General features: G+C 34.2%; 1 protein-coding gene across 1 annotated transcript in view; it reads left to right on the forward strand.

The window, feature by feature from the left end:
- The window catches only part of PCLO (piccolo presynaptic cytomatrix protein), a 357,985-nt gene that overhangs the window by 266,548 nt on the left and 74,545 nt on the right, over positions 1–16,892 (forward strand). Inside the window, exons 11-15 of the mRNA XM_024738453.1 lie at positions 1,930–2,038; positions 2,576–2,643; positions 3,718–3,932; positions 9,930–9,980; positions 13,095–13,219. Coding sequence (XP_024594221.1) covers positions 1,930–2,038; positions 2,576–2,643; positions 3,718–3,932; positions 9,930–9,980; positions 13,095–13,219 — 568 coding nt within the window. The remainder of the gene's footprint in view (positions 1–1,929; positions 2,039–2,575; positions 2,644–3,717; positions 3,933–9,929; positions 9,981–13,094; positions 13,220–16,892) is intronic.

Consider the following 16,892-nt stretch of genomic DNA (forward strand, 5'->3'; position numbering starts at 1 on the left):
TAAAAGGATAAAAGAACTGGCAAAATCTTTTGAACTGCAGTACTGCCCCAGTTTTAGTTGGAAACTCAATAAGGGGAAAAGAAGTTCAGCTGGTATATCTTAGGACAGAGCAAATCATGTAGTTCATGATCTGAGGTATATGTCTAGGTTAAGATCCTAGTTATCTGTATTTTTCATCAGTTTTATTAATGTGTCTAAATAGTTTTCCTGTTTACAACTAGAAGCATTTATTCATTTCACTGGATAAATATGTTTTATAAATTTGCCCCTTTAAGATGTGAAAAATGAACAGGTAAATTCAACAGAAGAAGCATGAAGATTATGCAGCTATTCCCTTTCATAGAATTTGCTCCTGCAGAAAAGTGACAATGCAATTTCTGAATTATAGCACTATTAATTTGTTTCAATTCAGAATCATCTGTTCATAAATGTACTTTCTTGTGACTAAGAAAAAGTGTGTTTTTCGGTGTGCTTTTCCTCTTTCAGCTCTAAATTTTTCTTTAGTGGTATTATCACTGTCTTTTATGTAATTTTTTCATTTTATATGTACAACAGCCTGGGATTGTTGAAATAAACCTAAGGCCCATCTGAAGATAAAGTTTTCTTGGAGTAAGTTATAGAAAAGTCATTCTTGTTTGTGTTATTGTGGGCATTTTTATGGACTTCTTTTGCCATTTCCCAATAGTAAAAGAACTTCCCTTACTTGTTTGCAACTGGTAATATGCTTTCCAATGTATATCAAAATCATTAAAACTTTTAAAGACCCAGTCATGCCATGTTGAGAATTTCCCATGGAAGCCAATAGTGAGTAATAGGGGATTTCACATTGGCATCTGTGAAGCTCATTGAAAACCTAATTGTTCAACAAGTATTTCTTTTTATTTAAATTATAACCTAGTCATGGCATACAGGTATTTTTTTCTCAGGTAAAGCTGGTAGCATTCACAAATATCTGGGCACTATAACTCTGGATGGTTTCATCGAATTTATATCTAGCCCACATAGCTACATATTAGGACCATGTGATTGGTGCCAAATACGTTCCCAAAATTATTTGACAGCTCATATAAAATGGACAAAAATACTAAATGTAAAATATTGAAATATTAATTATGTTACTACTTTTTTGTATGAAAATTACCTTTCTAGGAAGAGAGGAAACATGAAATGCTCTGTAACCAGTCCAGCAACATAATTTATGGGACCCAGTGCAAAATAAAAATATAGGACTCTTTGTTCAAACAGTGTTAAGAATTTCAAGATGGCAGTAGCAAAGCATTAAACCAAGCATGGGGCCCTTCTGAGCACAGGGCATACTATTGCACAGGCCACACACACACCCATGACGCTGCCCTCTGTATAACATTTCTGCTGCTTCTACTCAGGACTGTCTTGCATGCAGCAAAGAAAAACACACACCATGGGAATCTTTTTTATTTGAGCAAAGTTGAAGCTGTAACAATTTCTTAAAGGGAGCTTCGCAACAAAATCCTAATGACTTTTTTCTACCACTCCTATTCTGCAATAGAATGGAAGTTTACACTCTTCTCGTTGCTCGTTGCCCGTGGAAAAATTATATTGGTGGTTGCAATTATTTTTTTCCCACACAAAATTGGTTTAAGCAATATACAGTCAAGAATGTTTTCTTTAAAGCAGTGTGAACAAAATGCATGTGTTTGATACTATTTAATAGATTTTCAAGAGCAATGTTTTGCATGTTCTGTTTGACATATTTTATATGTTCAGGTAAGTTGATGAAATCAAACTTCATATGATTTTGATATTAATGTTCCAGAGAACTTTGAACTGATGTTCTCTGAAATGGTGTGCTGAGTTGGTTTTTAAATGCAAAGCAATGTCTCCTGTGCCTTGTGGACCCAGATGAGACAGCACACCTGTTTTATTTTATACTTGAATTTGTCTTTGTAGGCATGCAAGTATTGGAATGGAATGGAATTCCTTTAACTTCCAAAACATATGAAGAAGTGCAGAGTATCATTAGTCAGCAAAGTGGGGAAGCAGAAATATGTGTAAGACTGTGAGTTTTTCCCCATCTTTTTGTTTCCATTTTTTGGCTATTCATGTCTCTTTTAATTTAAAATTGTTAAGGTGGAACCTTTGCCAGTCAGCAAGATTTCCTGTAATTAGAACATGAAGTGAATACAAGTTTTATAGATTTCTTGTGTTCAGAATCAAAGTCTAAAGCATAGAAAGAATCCAGCTAATTCTGTTTCTGATTATGTCCCCTTTCATGCTTTTATTGAAACATGCGTCATTTAAATGAAAACCTAAACCCATTTAGATTTCATGGATGTGTACAGTATTTCAAAGTGAACTTATATTTAATCCATAAAGATTTCACCTTAAATAATCATTTTTATCAGCTGACTTTTAACAGCATTGCAAATATAGATTTGGTTAGAAGGTTGAGCATGCTTTGAAATTGCTTTATGTCATTAACCACTTCTCATTTACCTACTGAAAAAATATATTCAGCATAGTTGGGGAAAAAAGGCCTTTTGTCTCAGACTTCCTCAGTTGCTTTCTTAATTTTTTTTTTTGTTTTAATTTTTAGGGACCTCAGTATGCTATCAGATTCTGAAAATCCCCAGCACCTAGAACTTCATGAACCACCAAAAGCTGGTAAGTGAAAGCAGTCTGCTTCCAACTGTGGGTAAAGATGTAGATTTAAATGGAGGAGTAATTGTAGAGGCAGATGTAGCTGGAGATGAAGACCTAGACATATACATAGATATAGGCAAAAATAAATTTATAGACAGATGTTTATATATTTATGTAATCATAAAGAAAATCAAAAGCGTTGTAACTACACTTTTAGTGTTCTAGGAAAACACATATTTACATGTTAGACCCATTAAAGAAATTCATATGAAATTCTTACTGTGAGAGTTTATATTTTTAATTCTTTAAAATTAAATTCATTGTATGAAAGTAATCCATGGAGCCATTTGTTTGGGGTCCTATATAATTTTTAGATGATACTGGTTCTTTTTTAGCAGTTGGTTTTGGAACACTTACTCCTAAACCTTTTGATTGCCTTTTATGATAAATAAAATTCAACATATAATTTCATAACTACATGATGAAGTAGATTTATCTCTTAGATAACAAATACAGTCTATACATTTAAATCACTTATAAGACTAAAAGTATCACTATAGCTTTGTTCAACAAATATTTATTGGGCACTTCCTACGTTGTAGTCAGCATTTCTAAGAGGCTGGGTCACTGCACTGAACAGAACAGGCCAAGGCCTATAGAAATTTTCATACATCTGTAAATGTAAATATGTTCTTTGAAATTTCTCGCTTAGAGAAATAGATATATAAGATTTCAAGAAGGAAAAACAGCCAGTCATACAAATTAAATGCCACCAGTGAGTAAAACAATATTTTATCATGCATAGAATTCTCTATATAAAACATTTAAAAACATTTTTCTGAAGATACAATAGGAACCTCCATTTTCCTCTGTAATTTAGTATTCTTTTACTTTTCTCTGAACCTTCCAGACTTCTTTAAAAATAGATTCATAAAGGTACAATTGCATGTATTTTTTTTATTTAGCTTGTTTTATAAGTAACTATAAAACTTTTATAAGTTCTAGATGACTTTGTTATCTAGAACTCAGATAAGTTCCATGGTATTAAGTACCTATGAAACTGAGACTGTGTGAAGCCATTTCATTTTGTTGTAGTGGATAAAGCAAAATCCCCAGGGGTTGATCCTAAGCAGTTGGCTGCAGAGCTCCAGAAGGTCTCACTACAGCAGTCACCACTGGTTCTGTCGTCCGTCGTTGAAAAAGGATCTCACGTTCATTCAGGTCCTACATCAGCAGGATCCAGTTCTGTTCCCAGCCCTGGGCAACCAGGGTCACCCTCAGTGAGCAAAAAGAAACACAGCAGCAGCAAGGTGAGAAGTGTCCAATGCAACCTCCGAGTTACTTATTTTCTAGCTCCTTATTCAGACTAGGAGATAGGAAATACAATATTATTTCCTAAGGTGTTTTTCATGTGATTTCTCCTTTCCTAATGATCTACTGACACAAACAAAAAATGTTTCCATTTCTGAGTTTATAACTGATCAGGATGTATCAAAATGATGTATTTCTACATCTCTTAAAATATTGTAGCAGTTATTATTATGGGGAACTTGAAAAATGTCTCTAATGCTTCATGTTCTTTTTCTTGTTACACAAATCTGAGCCTCTGTATATCAAATATATCTTTGTATCTTTTTGGAAACACAAGATATACATTACAATAGATTTTGTAACTTAAGTAGAAGGTAAAACGGACAAAGAAATGATGATAATTTAGGACAACAAGAAAGAAGGAAAGTCAGTAATATAGTATTGCCATTTTGAAATTTATCCCGAATTCCGTAGTAATAAGTTTTCTCTTGATGCAGCTCTTCATTTAGAACAAATGTTTCTAACATTATTATTTTGGAGTTACTGGGGAATTAAAAGAAAGCATGAATTAATTTTTTAACTTTATAAAATCAGATGATAATATAGACAATTTGTGATTTTCCCCCATAGATTTGATTATTAATAGAGAAACTCTCTTCATGGTTGATAAATACATTTTAGAAGGTTTTTTGTTTGTTTGTTTAACCACAAATAAGATTTTTTCTTTACGTGGTGAGATATATAGGAAGGACAGGCTGTGGTTGGATAAGTTGACTAGACTTCAGAAAATAAAGTTTTTTCTACTAAGTGTAAAAACACAGCAGATGTCACTAAAAAGCCCTTTCATTCAGAAGCAAAAAAGAATGGTAGGATGATCTTAATCATTGCATCATAAAATGACGTGTTTCAAACTAAATATAGTAAGGTTTTGTGAGGAATAAGTTCAAGGATAGACTCAATTTCAAAATAAATTTTAACACAACTATATTTTACCACATGTGTTAATTTTGAAGAATTACCTCGTGGAGGCGCCCTGTCTCTGGAGTTACACACTGATACCATTTCTGATTCCTTTCTCAGTATCTCCACACAGTAGAACTAAAGACATGACAGACTTCGCTAGCAAAGTTTTCACACCAAGCACATTGTAGTTCTATAAGTCTGTCATCCAGATATTTTTTATTTCAGCATTTGACATCACCATCCTCCCAGAAGAGTAAGTACAAATGTAAAGGCACCATTGCCTCTTCTTTTATCTTCATTCACTGAATCTTAATCCTGTGAATTTTACTTTTTTAATAAGTCTTTAATAATTTTTTATGTTCTCTGAACTTGCCAACTTCTTTAGCTAAGCATTATTTTTTTTGGCCAACAGTATTGCACTCACTACTGGTCACTCCACTCACCAGTCTCTTTTCCTTCCTCTTAAACTACCCTACAACTATCTGATCTGTGGCACCATGTTCTGATTAGATCACTATCCTGTCGAAAATGAAGCCCTGCTCCCTGGAATGTCAGCTTCCCTACCTCTGTCTAAGACCCTGTCCTGCTCATTCTAAGAGAGCCTGGTCAATGGTTTTCCTTAGAAGCTTATCATCATAAGCTTAATGTTGTCAGATCTTTACAATAGCCTTGCTAATAAGTACTCTATTTATTAGGGTTTTAAACTCATTCCTACTTTCCACAGACATTTTTGGATGCCACCTCAGTGTCACGGGTCGTAATTGGTACCCAAGATACGAAGAGGGATAAAATCCTTCCCTGTATACTACGTAGATGAGTGGTTCTTAAAGCGTGCTCCCAGTCTAACAGCACCAGCATCATCTAGGAACTTGTTAAAAATGCAGACTCTTGATCCCACCCTAGGCCTTCTGAATCAGAGACCCCAGGGATGGGACCAAGCAACCTGGGTTTTAATAAGTTCTCCACGTGAGTGTGGTGCCCCTTGTAATTTGAAAAGTGCTGATCTACATATAGATGAAGAGGATATATAAACAAATTTAGTAAAGCTGTAATGTTGGTGGTCATTAAGAAGTACACGGAGCACTCTTAGGAGACTGGGGTTAGAAAAGCTGCCATTTAGCTAATGAACTGATTTGGTAAAGGGGAGAAAGGAACCAACATCCAAAGAAGAGAATGCAACATGAAGAAAATCTCAGAAACAGAAAATTGTATGCTTAGGACATAGGTGTACAAAAGATACAGGGGTAAGAAATAGAGGAGAAGCCTAGATGATTGTAAACTGGAAGACATTACATGCCATGTATGGCTTTTACAATCTGTGGAAAATAAAGAGCCAGTGATAAGTGAAAATAAAATAACAGGAAGCCTTCCTCCACAACGTCTTTCCGTATTCTAATCCTTCCTTAAGTCAGAAGTTATCCTTCCTTCCTCCTTCCCTCCATCCAAAGTGCCAGATGCTTTATGTACCTCCTAAGACAATTTGTATCTTGATTATAATTACTTGTCTCCTTATTTTATCCTCCCAAATGGGCTGCAAACTCATTGAGAACCAAGAACCATTTCTTGCTTCTTCTAGCTCCCTAAGCGCATGGTAGAGTAGCTTGCATAGACCGTAACAGAATAAATTAAAATTAAATTAAAACGTCAGTGGCACCTGTGAGTCTCTGTAATATTATGGGGGTACAAAATATAATTGTTTTGTAATATGTTAACATTTTTGGTAATGAGTAGAAGATGAAAACAGGTATTGTAGGACAAACATCAAGGAAATAATATGAACAGGTTTTATGATATGTGGTCATTCTTTTCTGTGCCAGGAATGTGGCCTATGTAGTTTTTGTAGAAGTTTTGCTAAGATAAAGAGTTATAGAGCTGCACTGTCCATGACAGTAGCTGCTAGCCACATGTGACAGCTGAGCTCTTGAAATGTGGCTAGTCCTAATTGAGATGTGCTGTAAAAGTGAATTACACAGCAAATTTCAAAGACTTAGTATAAAAAAAGAATGTAAAATAGCTCTTTACAACTTTTATATTGATTTCATCGTGAAATGATAATATTTTCAATGATTTGGATCAAATAAAACATGTCAGTAAAAACTAATTTTCACCCATTTATTTTTATATTTTTAATGTTACTACTAGAATATTTCAAATAACCTGTGTGGCTCACATTATATTCTACTGGACAGTGATGGTATATTCCTTTTTAACTCTTATTAGTAGCAATAACAATAATCAAATCTGGTTATTTTTGAGATTTTATATATATATAGCAATGTATAGTCAATAGATGTTAACACTCTTGAAGAAAGGTACTACCACCTATTCATCTTTTGGGGGGTTTATCATCAACATTTAGCTGGTACTGAATTTCTTAAAACATTTTTGCTGAATGAATGAATGAATTTAATGATATTTCTTGGCCAGTCAACGTGTAGTATGCATAAAAAGCAATACTTTTATTTGTTCTCCAAATTCTGCAATGTTAAGGAAATTGATATTGAGAGATTAGAGAAATATCGAGCAATTGTCTAAAACTCACATGTTCCTGAGTCAGGTAATATAATATTTACAAATATAGCATATGTTCTTCAGTTAATTTAGAAAATTATAGTTTTAACATCCTTTTGTTTTTACGAGGTATGAGGCTAACTATATATTAAATAATAAAACATTAATTTAATAGAATGTATTAAAACTAAAAATTTAAATCATAGCATAATTATACATTTAGGTATTTAGAGCACCATCTATTAAACATTTTGAATGATTATTCATAAGTAATTATTAATCTATTAATACTCTAGTTTAAGTGATTACTTCTGAGTAAATGTAAGTAAAATATGAATCTATTTAGATATATGTTTAAGTTATATGTTATGTATATAAGACTTTTTATTATTTTGCTTACTAATTCAATATGAATTTTTGTCTTCAAAATTTTTAGTTTACTGCCTCAGGGTCTTTTATTTCTGAAATCTTATCAGACTTTTTTCATTTTATCTTTAAAATCTGAATAATTTCTTCCAAGTCATGGTATAAATATATAACTGAACTAAGCGCTTACTAGTTTTAAGTGTTCTAATGAAATAGGTTCTTGCTTTCCCAAACTTTTCTGTCATGGCACACAACATCTCAGTAGTTTTTTCATGATGCCCTTATGCCCAAAGAAATACATAAAACAGTTTCATTTATTATGTAGTTAGGTCCTAACAATTTAACTAGTATTTATACCCTAACGTCTTAGTAACCATTAGAAAAAATAGTACCCATAAAATGAAATAAAAATAATATATTTATTTCATTGTTAATAATTCAAATTATGTATCAGTGGGGTATGTGCCTGATGGGCACTGCACAGCTACTCAAATGGTGGAATTGGTTTGGACACTGACACTCTCATTTCCTGTTCCACACTGATCTCACTGATTTTCTTGCAGTACATTTTTTTTTTATCACCACAGTCATCACAAACCAGCCTCACAAAGGTATGACGTTATCGAAAAGAAATACTTGTCTCTAATCTTAAACTGTAATTATCTGGAGCTGGTAGTTTGCCCACTGTACAACAGATATTACAACATCCTTCTGTGCTCTTATGAGTTCACTGCCATACCCCAGAACATTTAAAGATAGTCCATACATTTATGCTCTGTGTTGAATCTAGTTATGTTTGCACAATTATATGTCAAATGAGTTACAACTGTCAAAAATAAATCAAAACAAAATACATTATCATTATTCTTTTTTTTTTTCTGGTCTTATTTTTGACTTTTTATCTCTAGTTATTCCCCAGTGTTCCTAACTGAGATGCAAGGATATCTGGTTTTAGGAAACTTCCCTTCTTTAATTGAGATAGAAATAGTTTGAGGAAGTTGTGTGGTCCTTTTTCTAGATTCAGTTTCCTTTTCTTAAAATTTAAACAGTAAAATAATTATTAAGTAAATATAATGGTTCGTTACCTAGCAGTTTATCCTTTGCAGCCAGAGCGTAGTTTCTTATAAAAGAGCTGAACTAATAAAGGATATATGGCTTAGAAAATTTAACCCTTACTCCATAACTTTACCAATGATTACATTATTTTTATTCTTATTTCACAGAACAAGACCTGGAATATAGCCGTCTTCTTTGATTGCTCTCATTTCTAGCATAAATTTATAAAAGAAAAGGTAGCAGAACAAGTATATGCACCCAAGTATTATGAATTTCTCCTTTTCTCGTTAATTATGAAAATAAAACCAATATTATGTGTATATAGGGAGACAGGACCTTATTTGTAGGGTAGCAAGCTTGCCTCCATTTTAGTAAAAATTTCCCTATAGTGATGCCACGTTGCCTGAAATTCTATTATAGATCTAGTCAGGAACAGCATCTCTTTTTTGGTACAAATTTGTACATTCTATTGAAATGTAACAATTCAGCAATTAGTCACTTAATCAGCAGAATGAATCACTTTACCAGATCACAGTCCTAACGGTTTTTAAGGCTCTAATGACATAAGGAAATTATTAAGGAGATGAGAACTTATATAGACTGGGATGGAACTTTAATTAAAGGAGTATGAAATACTAAGAAGTGATTGCCTGGGTGTTCCACTCTAGAAGAGAGTAGGAATAGGCTGAGAACCCAACAAAGGAATGTAAGGATGGACTTTTATAACTTCTGGGCTCCTAGGCAGTTGAATAAAAACAGTCCCTTTTTCATTCTCTTATAGATATTTAAAATCTGTTCATATTATATTGAATACTTTCAACCAAAATTGTTCCATTTCTTAGGTAATTGAACGTAGATTACTGCAGGTATAAAATTATAGCCTCAAAACAGGCTTCGCAAAATGAAAAAGGGATTTATGTATTTCTAAGATTAAACGTGTTGAGAAGTGTAAGTAGACACCCTAATCTGAAGCAGCCAAATGGATGAAATGTGTTCTCCAGGCAGGGTGTGCTCTGACCAACAGAAATTAATTCAGAGGGAAGCTGAAATGGTAAATCCTATGAAAGGTTTATCCATTCATCTGTGTTTTGATATTGCAGCCTACTGATGCAACAAAGGTTGTCTCTCATCCGATTACGGGGGAAATTCAGGTATGAAAGTTTTTAAAAGATCATTGCTATACCACCTTTTGTGGCTCTTTTTCCCACTGGTCTATTGAAATTGTAAGCATTGTTAGAACCTTTCCTGTTTTATAACATATGTAGATGTATAATGAAAAAATACAATTTCACAGAAAAGTATTTTAATACAAATACATGTTTTATTAAATCTAATGATATCTGTGAAATTCTATACTTCAAAGTCTGCCTGATACCTTAACAGTATCAATGTATTATGCCTCGGTTACTTCATACATGTTGAAAGTGTTTCAAACATGACAGATTCTCCGGGAAATTTGAAGGTTCCTCTTTAAGAGTTTCATGCGTCTAATGTTGTCATCTTTTGTTCCTCTGATCAATAATTGTCAAATAATTGCTCAGCAGTTCTTTTAGAGCAGTGTTTTTCATACTGGGGGTCATAACCCATCTGTAATTTATCAAATCAATTGAGAGTATTTTGACCAGGAAAATAGAAGAAAATAGTATAAATCACTATCTTTTTTATTTCTGTATGTGTGTTTCTGTGTTTATATTGCATTGTACATGGGCAAATTCAAAAATGTTAGAAAAACTGTACTTTAGATGGTACCAAAAAGTAATTTAGTGTAGAGAAGCAAAGTCATGTGGAAAGAGTTAACACAATACCAAATAATAACTATTTGAAGATAGTACATTTCAGATAAGGGAAAGAGAACACTGAGTCTTAGTTGCATCTACAGTACATTTTCACAAAGTGTAACAGAGATTTGAACTAATTTGAGGGTAAGCATAGAGAAAGGGGGAGTGTTTTCCTGGAAGAACTGGTACAAGGGAAGATTCTTCTGCCAGAGGGTAGTGAAAGGAACAGATCTGCTTTGCTGCAGGAAAATGTTCCTGTAGAGGTAAGTTGAGACTAAATTAAAAGAACCTTGAACACAAGCCAAGGAATGTTAGCCACGACAAAATAGAGTGATCAGGAAATAAATATTTTTGAGTGAGGGAGAGGCTAATTCAAAGCAATATGTGATAGAAAATTCATAGACCCTTGGCCTCTAGAAAGTATTATGAAGGGTAGGACACAAAGACAAAGAAATCAATTAAGTGTTATCTAGGTACACCCTGATTCAAGCAGAAGCGCAGTGTGAGAGTGGAAATGGAGAAAGAGTGCAGAACGTGGGCACCTTACTAAGAAGGACCCAGCAGGATGGAGTCGGGATCACCTGTGTGCTCTTGATCTTGCTGTATCGCTGCTATTTCCCACTTCTAGAAAAACAGACCTGATCTTTCTTCATCTCACATGCAGCACAGAAAATGCTATGTGTTCTCATTCATAATATCTCCTTCTCTCTGCTCATTTTTTTAAACTTCTTGCTCATGGGCCAATATGTGCTGTTTCTTTTTGGCTTGTTGCTTTTATTTGTCCTTATTTTATTTTCCTTTCCCTTCAGTTGTAATATGTAATTCTATAGTGGAAATTTACTCTAATAATTTTCCTTCTTAACACCGAGGTTATTTTCTTTTCCTTTTTTGGGGGGGGGGATATTTTCTTATGACAGTGATTTCAATTTTTTACATTTTATCTTTTGTCTTTTAGCAAAACCTTATTCCAAATGAAACCTTATGTAAACGCCCAAACAATGAATTACCAGCATGGCGTAGCTCTGGTTGAGGGTTACTGGGGGCATCTCATTCTCTCTCAGATGTAACCTCCAAGCAACTCTAAGTGTTCTCTAAGGCACCACGTTTACAGAGTACATTTTGGAAAGCACTCTCTTAGGGTAGCCTGCAAATCTCAGTTTCAATAAGAAATGATTTTACTGGCCTTACCAGTTAAAAGTGGACTTTCAGGCTAGCAGAGAAAGGAGAAAATTGAAAAGAATTTCTCCTTAAAGATTTGGAAGCCATTCTAAACCTCAGTGAAATTAACTGCAGAATAATTCTTCTATTTCAGTACTCCATTAGAGCACAGTTACTGCAGTTCTAAACTTTTCATTTCTCCTCTTCCTTCACGGCCCTTTGTTTCATGTTTCATATTGCTTCCATGATGGTCAGAGAGACTCTGGGCCTTTCTGTACTGAGGAAAGCAAAGATTTGTTTTCTGCCACAAAACATAACCAGATCAAGATTATGCTGAAATTAGGAAATTATTTTAATTATTAACATGAAGATTATCTCATCTAAATTATTCCATTTTCAACATAAACATAGCATATCTGTTTTGTATGATTATAAAAAATACATTCATTTTTTATTTATGGATTTTCTTTTTCAAAATATAGATCCCTTCCCTTCTGTTATTTGATAAACAGAAAGAGCAACAAACAGAATTGTCTTATTCTAAATGATGCCAAAAGAATCTTTCATTTTTGATGGTGAAAAATTAGTTAATTTGATTATTTTGAATCATGCAGGCTTCTCAAATATTAATTTGAATTGTAAGTCTTTTACTATTCAATGACAGTTTTACAACAGCCATTAAGCATCTATGAGACAGTGCCTCTTCTTTTCTCTTCAGTTTCTAAAATTAAAGAACAATATTTCATTTTCTTAGCATCACTATTAAGAAAGCACGCACAGAAAGAATAGCTATAGGTTTATCAGCTAATGTAATATAGGAAGGGATAAAATCTACACATTCTTAAATATTCTTACAATTCAGTACTAACATCTTTGTCTTTAAATAATGTTTCCACCCACTGCTAATTACTTGATGAAATGCAAAAGATATTTTCTAATAAATTCATCAATTAGTTAATCTATTTTCAAAATTCTGCCAATTGTATTTATGAATGTTAACATTTCTGATTTTCCTAAGAGTACAAATTTAGTTTAAAAATGGAACTAGCATTCACTGTGTGATTATCCTAAATGAATTTTTGACAGGCCAGAACTTTCACCTTAGAAAGAATGAGCAGCACATTTACTAGTAATTAATGTGTGCCTGGGAGTTCCGAATTAAATTAGACATTAACTGGTCTGTTCGGTTTCAAATAAAATGAAAGTAGCAGTTGATGTTCCTTATGAGAACTTTTTTTAAATACTGGTAAAATACTGAATAATAATGTATTATATGTTTTTTTAAACAAAAAAAGATAATGTTCATGGAACATTTTCTGTCCCTTTAAGCTTCAAATCAACTATGATCTTGGAAATCTCATAATACATATTCTCCAAGCAAGAAACCTTGTCGCTCGAGACAACAATGGTTACTCAGACCCCTTTGTTAAAGTGTACCTTCTTCCAGGGCGAGGGTAAGTAAAGAAGCACTATATTCTTAGTATTGTAAATATTGCCCTGTGGTTTAAAAAATAGTGATAGTGTCTTCTGGTCTCTAATTTAAAGAGTTTAATATCTTTTCCTTAGTTTTATCTACATGTCATATTTATTTATTTCCAATTAGTAAGTAAGGTGGAATTAAAAATTTGTAATTAGGCCTTAATGGGTTTTAGGAGAGCCATGATGGTAACAAAACCTGACTGGATGAGAACACATCAGTATTTCAATTCTGGAAAGCACTTGTGCTATGACCAATCAGGTAGACAGTAAAATCATTTCAGGAATTATTTGTGGAAGATTTAAAGAATTAGTTTACTTTTCAAAATGTATCTGTGAAACCAGTGTTCAAGGACTAATCAGTTAGTCGTTTATAGGACGTGTATTATTCAATACATTAAATGTTCATTAACTGACTTGATATATTATTATTCATATGCATATTTTCAAATGGGTGTTTTAAAATTATAAAATAAAGCTTTAGTTAGCATCTATCACCTCATACAGGTAAAATAAAATGAAAGGAAAAAAAAATCTCCTTGTGGTGAGGTCTTAGGATCTACTGTCTTAATAATGAGCTAAACAATATATTTAGTCAGAAGACACAATTAGCAATCATGAAGACAGGTCAATTGAGATTGTTTAGTTTAAGGTACAGAAAGAAAAAAGGATGAAGAAAAGGGAACAATGCCTTAGAAACCTAGGATATCATAAAGTATACGAACATACACAGAGAGGCAATTCCAAGAGGAGAGAAAGAGGAAAGGACAGAAAACATTTCTGAAGAAATAATGGCAAAAGATTTCTCACATTTGTTGGAAAAAATCTGCACAGCCAAGAAGCTCAACAAAATCCAATCAGGATAAACAGAAAAAATTTATACCAGGTCTCTTCTTAATCATACTATCAAAATCCACAGACAGAATCTTGAAAGAAGCAAGAGAAGTGGCTCATCATATCCAAGGGATCCTCTATAAGATAAACAACTGATTGCCAATCAGAAACCATGGAGCCCAGAAGGTAGGGAGATGACATAATCAGTGTACTAAAGGAAAAAGATGGTCCACAAGAATTCTGTATCCAGCAAAACTGTCCTTCAAAAATAAAGACTTTTTTTTTTAATAAATAAGACATTGGAGAGGACCTTCAAGATGCCAGAGGAGTAAGACGTGGAGATCACCTTCCTCCCCACAGATATATCAAAAATACATCTACATGTGGAACAACTCCTACAGAACACCTACTGAATGCTGGCAGAAGACCTCAGACTTCCCAAAAGAACAGACTCCAGAGGGAGACCTGCATGCAGAGACGGGGCCAAATCCAAAGCAGAACACCAGGAGCTGTGTGAACAGAGAAGCAAAAGGGAAATTTCTCCGCGCAGCCTCAGGAGCAGCGGGTTAAATCTCCGCAGTCAACTTGATGTACCCGGCATCTGTGGAATACCTGAATAGACAATGAGTCATCCCAAAGTTGAGGCAGTGGACTTTGGGAGCAACTGTAGACGTAGGGTTTGCTATATGCAACTGACCAGTTTCTGACTTTTATGTTTACCTTAGTTTAGTTTTTAGCACTTGTTATCACTGGTGGATTTGTTTATTGGTTTGGTTGCTCTCTTCTTTTTTTATTATGTATTTTTTTTTTAATTTTAATAATATTTTTAAATTTTTTATTTTAATAATTTTATTTATTTTCTTTCTTTCTTTCTTTCTTTCTTTCTTTCTTTCTTTCTTCCTTTCTTCCTTTCTTTCTTATTTTCTCCGTTTTATTCTGAGCCGTGTGGCTAAGAGGGTGTTGGTGCTCTGGCTGGCTGTCAGTCCTGAGCCTCTGAGGTGGGAGAGATGGGTTCAGGACATTGGACCATGAGAGACCTCCCAGCCCCATTAATCGGCAAGAGCTCTCCCAGAGATCTCTGTCTCAACGCTAATACCCATCTCCACTCAACGACCAGCAAGCTCCAGTGCTGTACACCCCATGCCAAACAGCTAGCAAGACAGGAACACAACCCCACCCATTAGCAGAGAGGCTGCCTGAGATCATAATAAGTTCACAGACACCCCAAGACACACCACCAGACCCTGTCCTGCCCACCAGAAAGATAAGATCCAGCCTTATCCACCAGAACACAGGCACCAGTCCCCTCCTCCAGGAAGCATACACAATCCACTGAGCCAACCTTACCCACTGGGGCAGACACCAAAAACAGCAGGAACTATGAACCTGCAACCTGTGAAAAGGAGACCCCAAATACAGTAAGTTAAGCAAAATGAGAAGACAGAGAAATACGCACCAGATGAAGGAGAAAGGTATATACCCACCAGACCAAACAAATGAAGAGGAAATAAGCAGTCTACCTGAAAAAGAATTCACATGATAGTAAAGATGATCCCAAATCTTGGAAATAGAGTGGAGAAAATAGAAGAAATGTTTAATAAGGACCTAGAAGAACTGAAGAGCAAACAATGATGAACAGCACAATAAATGAAATTTAAAATTCTCTAGACGGAATCAATAGCAGAATAACTGAGGCAGAAGAACAGATAAATGACCTGGAAGATAAAATGGTTGAAATAACTACTGCAGAGCAGAATAGAGAATAAAAATGAAAAGAATTGAGGACAGTCTCAGAGACCTCTGGGACAACATTAAACGCACCAATATTCGAATTATAGGGGTCCCAGAAAAAGAAGAGAAAAAGAAAGGGACTGAGAAAATATTTGAAGAGATTATAGTTGGAAACTTCCCTAATATGGGAAATAAAATAGTCAATCAAGTCCAGGAAGTGCAGAGAGTCCCATACAGGATAAATCCAAGGAGAAACACCCCAAGACACATATTAATCAATCTTATCAAATATTAAATACAAAGAAAAAATACTGAAAGCAGCAAGGGAAAAGCAACAAATAGCATACAAGGGAATCCCCATAAGGTTAACAGCTGATCTTTCAGCAGAAACTCTGCAAGCCAGAAGGGACTGGCAGGACATATTTAAAGGGATGAAACGGAAAAACCTACAACCAAGATTACTCTACCCAGCAAGGATCTCATTCAGATTCAACGGAGAAATTAAAACCTTTACAGAGAAGCAAAACTAAGAGAATTCAGCACCACCAAACCAGCTTTACAACAAATGCTAAAGGAACTTGTCTAGGCAGGAAACACAACAAGCTTTGGTAAATTTAAGAAAATTGAAATCATGTCAAGTATCTTTTCTGACCACAACGCTATGAAACTAGAAATCAGCTACAGGGAAAAAACTATAAAAAATACAAACACATGGAGGCTACGCAATATGCTACTAAATAACCACGAGATCACTGAAGAAATCAAAGAGTAAGTCCAAAAATGCCTAGAAACAAATGACAATGAAAACACGATGACCCAAAACCTATGGGATCCAGCAAAAGCAGTTCTAAGAGGGAAGTTCATAGCAATACGATCCTACCTCAAGAAGCAAGAAAAATCTCAAATAAACAACCTAACCTTACACCTAAAGCAATTAGAGAAAGAAGAACAAAAAGCTGCCAAAGTTAGCAGAAGGAAAGAAACCATAAATATCAGATCAGAAATAAATGAAAAAGAAATGAAGGAAACAATAGCAAGGATCAATAAAACTAAAAGCTGGCTTGTTGAGAAGATAAACGAAATTAA

The sequence above is a fragment of the Neophocaena asiaeorientalis genome, unplaced genomic scaffold, assembly GCF_003031525.2.
Source record: "Neophocaena asiaeorientalis asiaeorientalis breed wild unplaced genomic scaffold, Neophocaena_asiaeorientalis_V1.1 scaffold89, whole genome shotgun sequence".
NCBI lineage: Eukaryota > Metazoa > Chordata > Mammalia > Artiodactyla > Phocoenidae > Neophocaena > Neophocaena asiaeorientalis.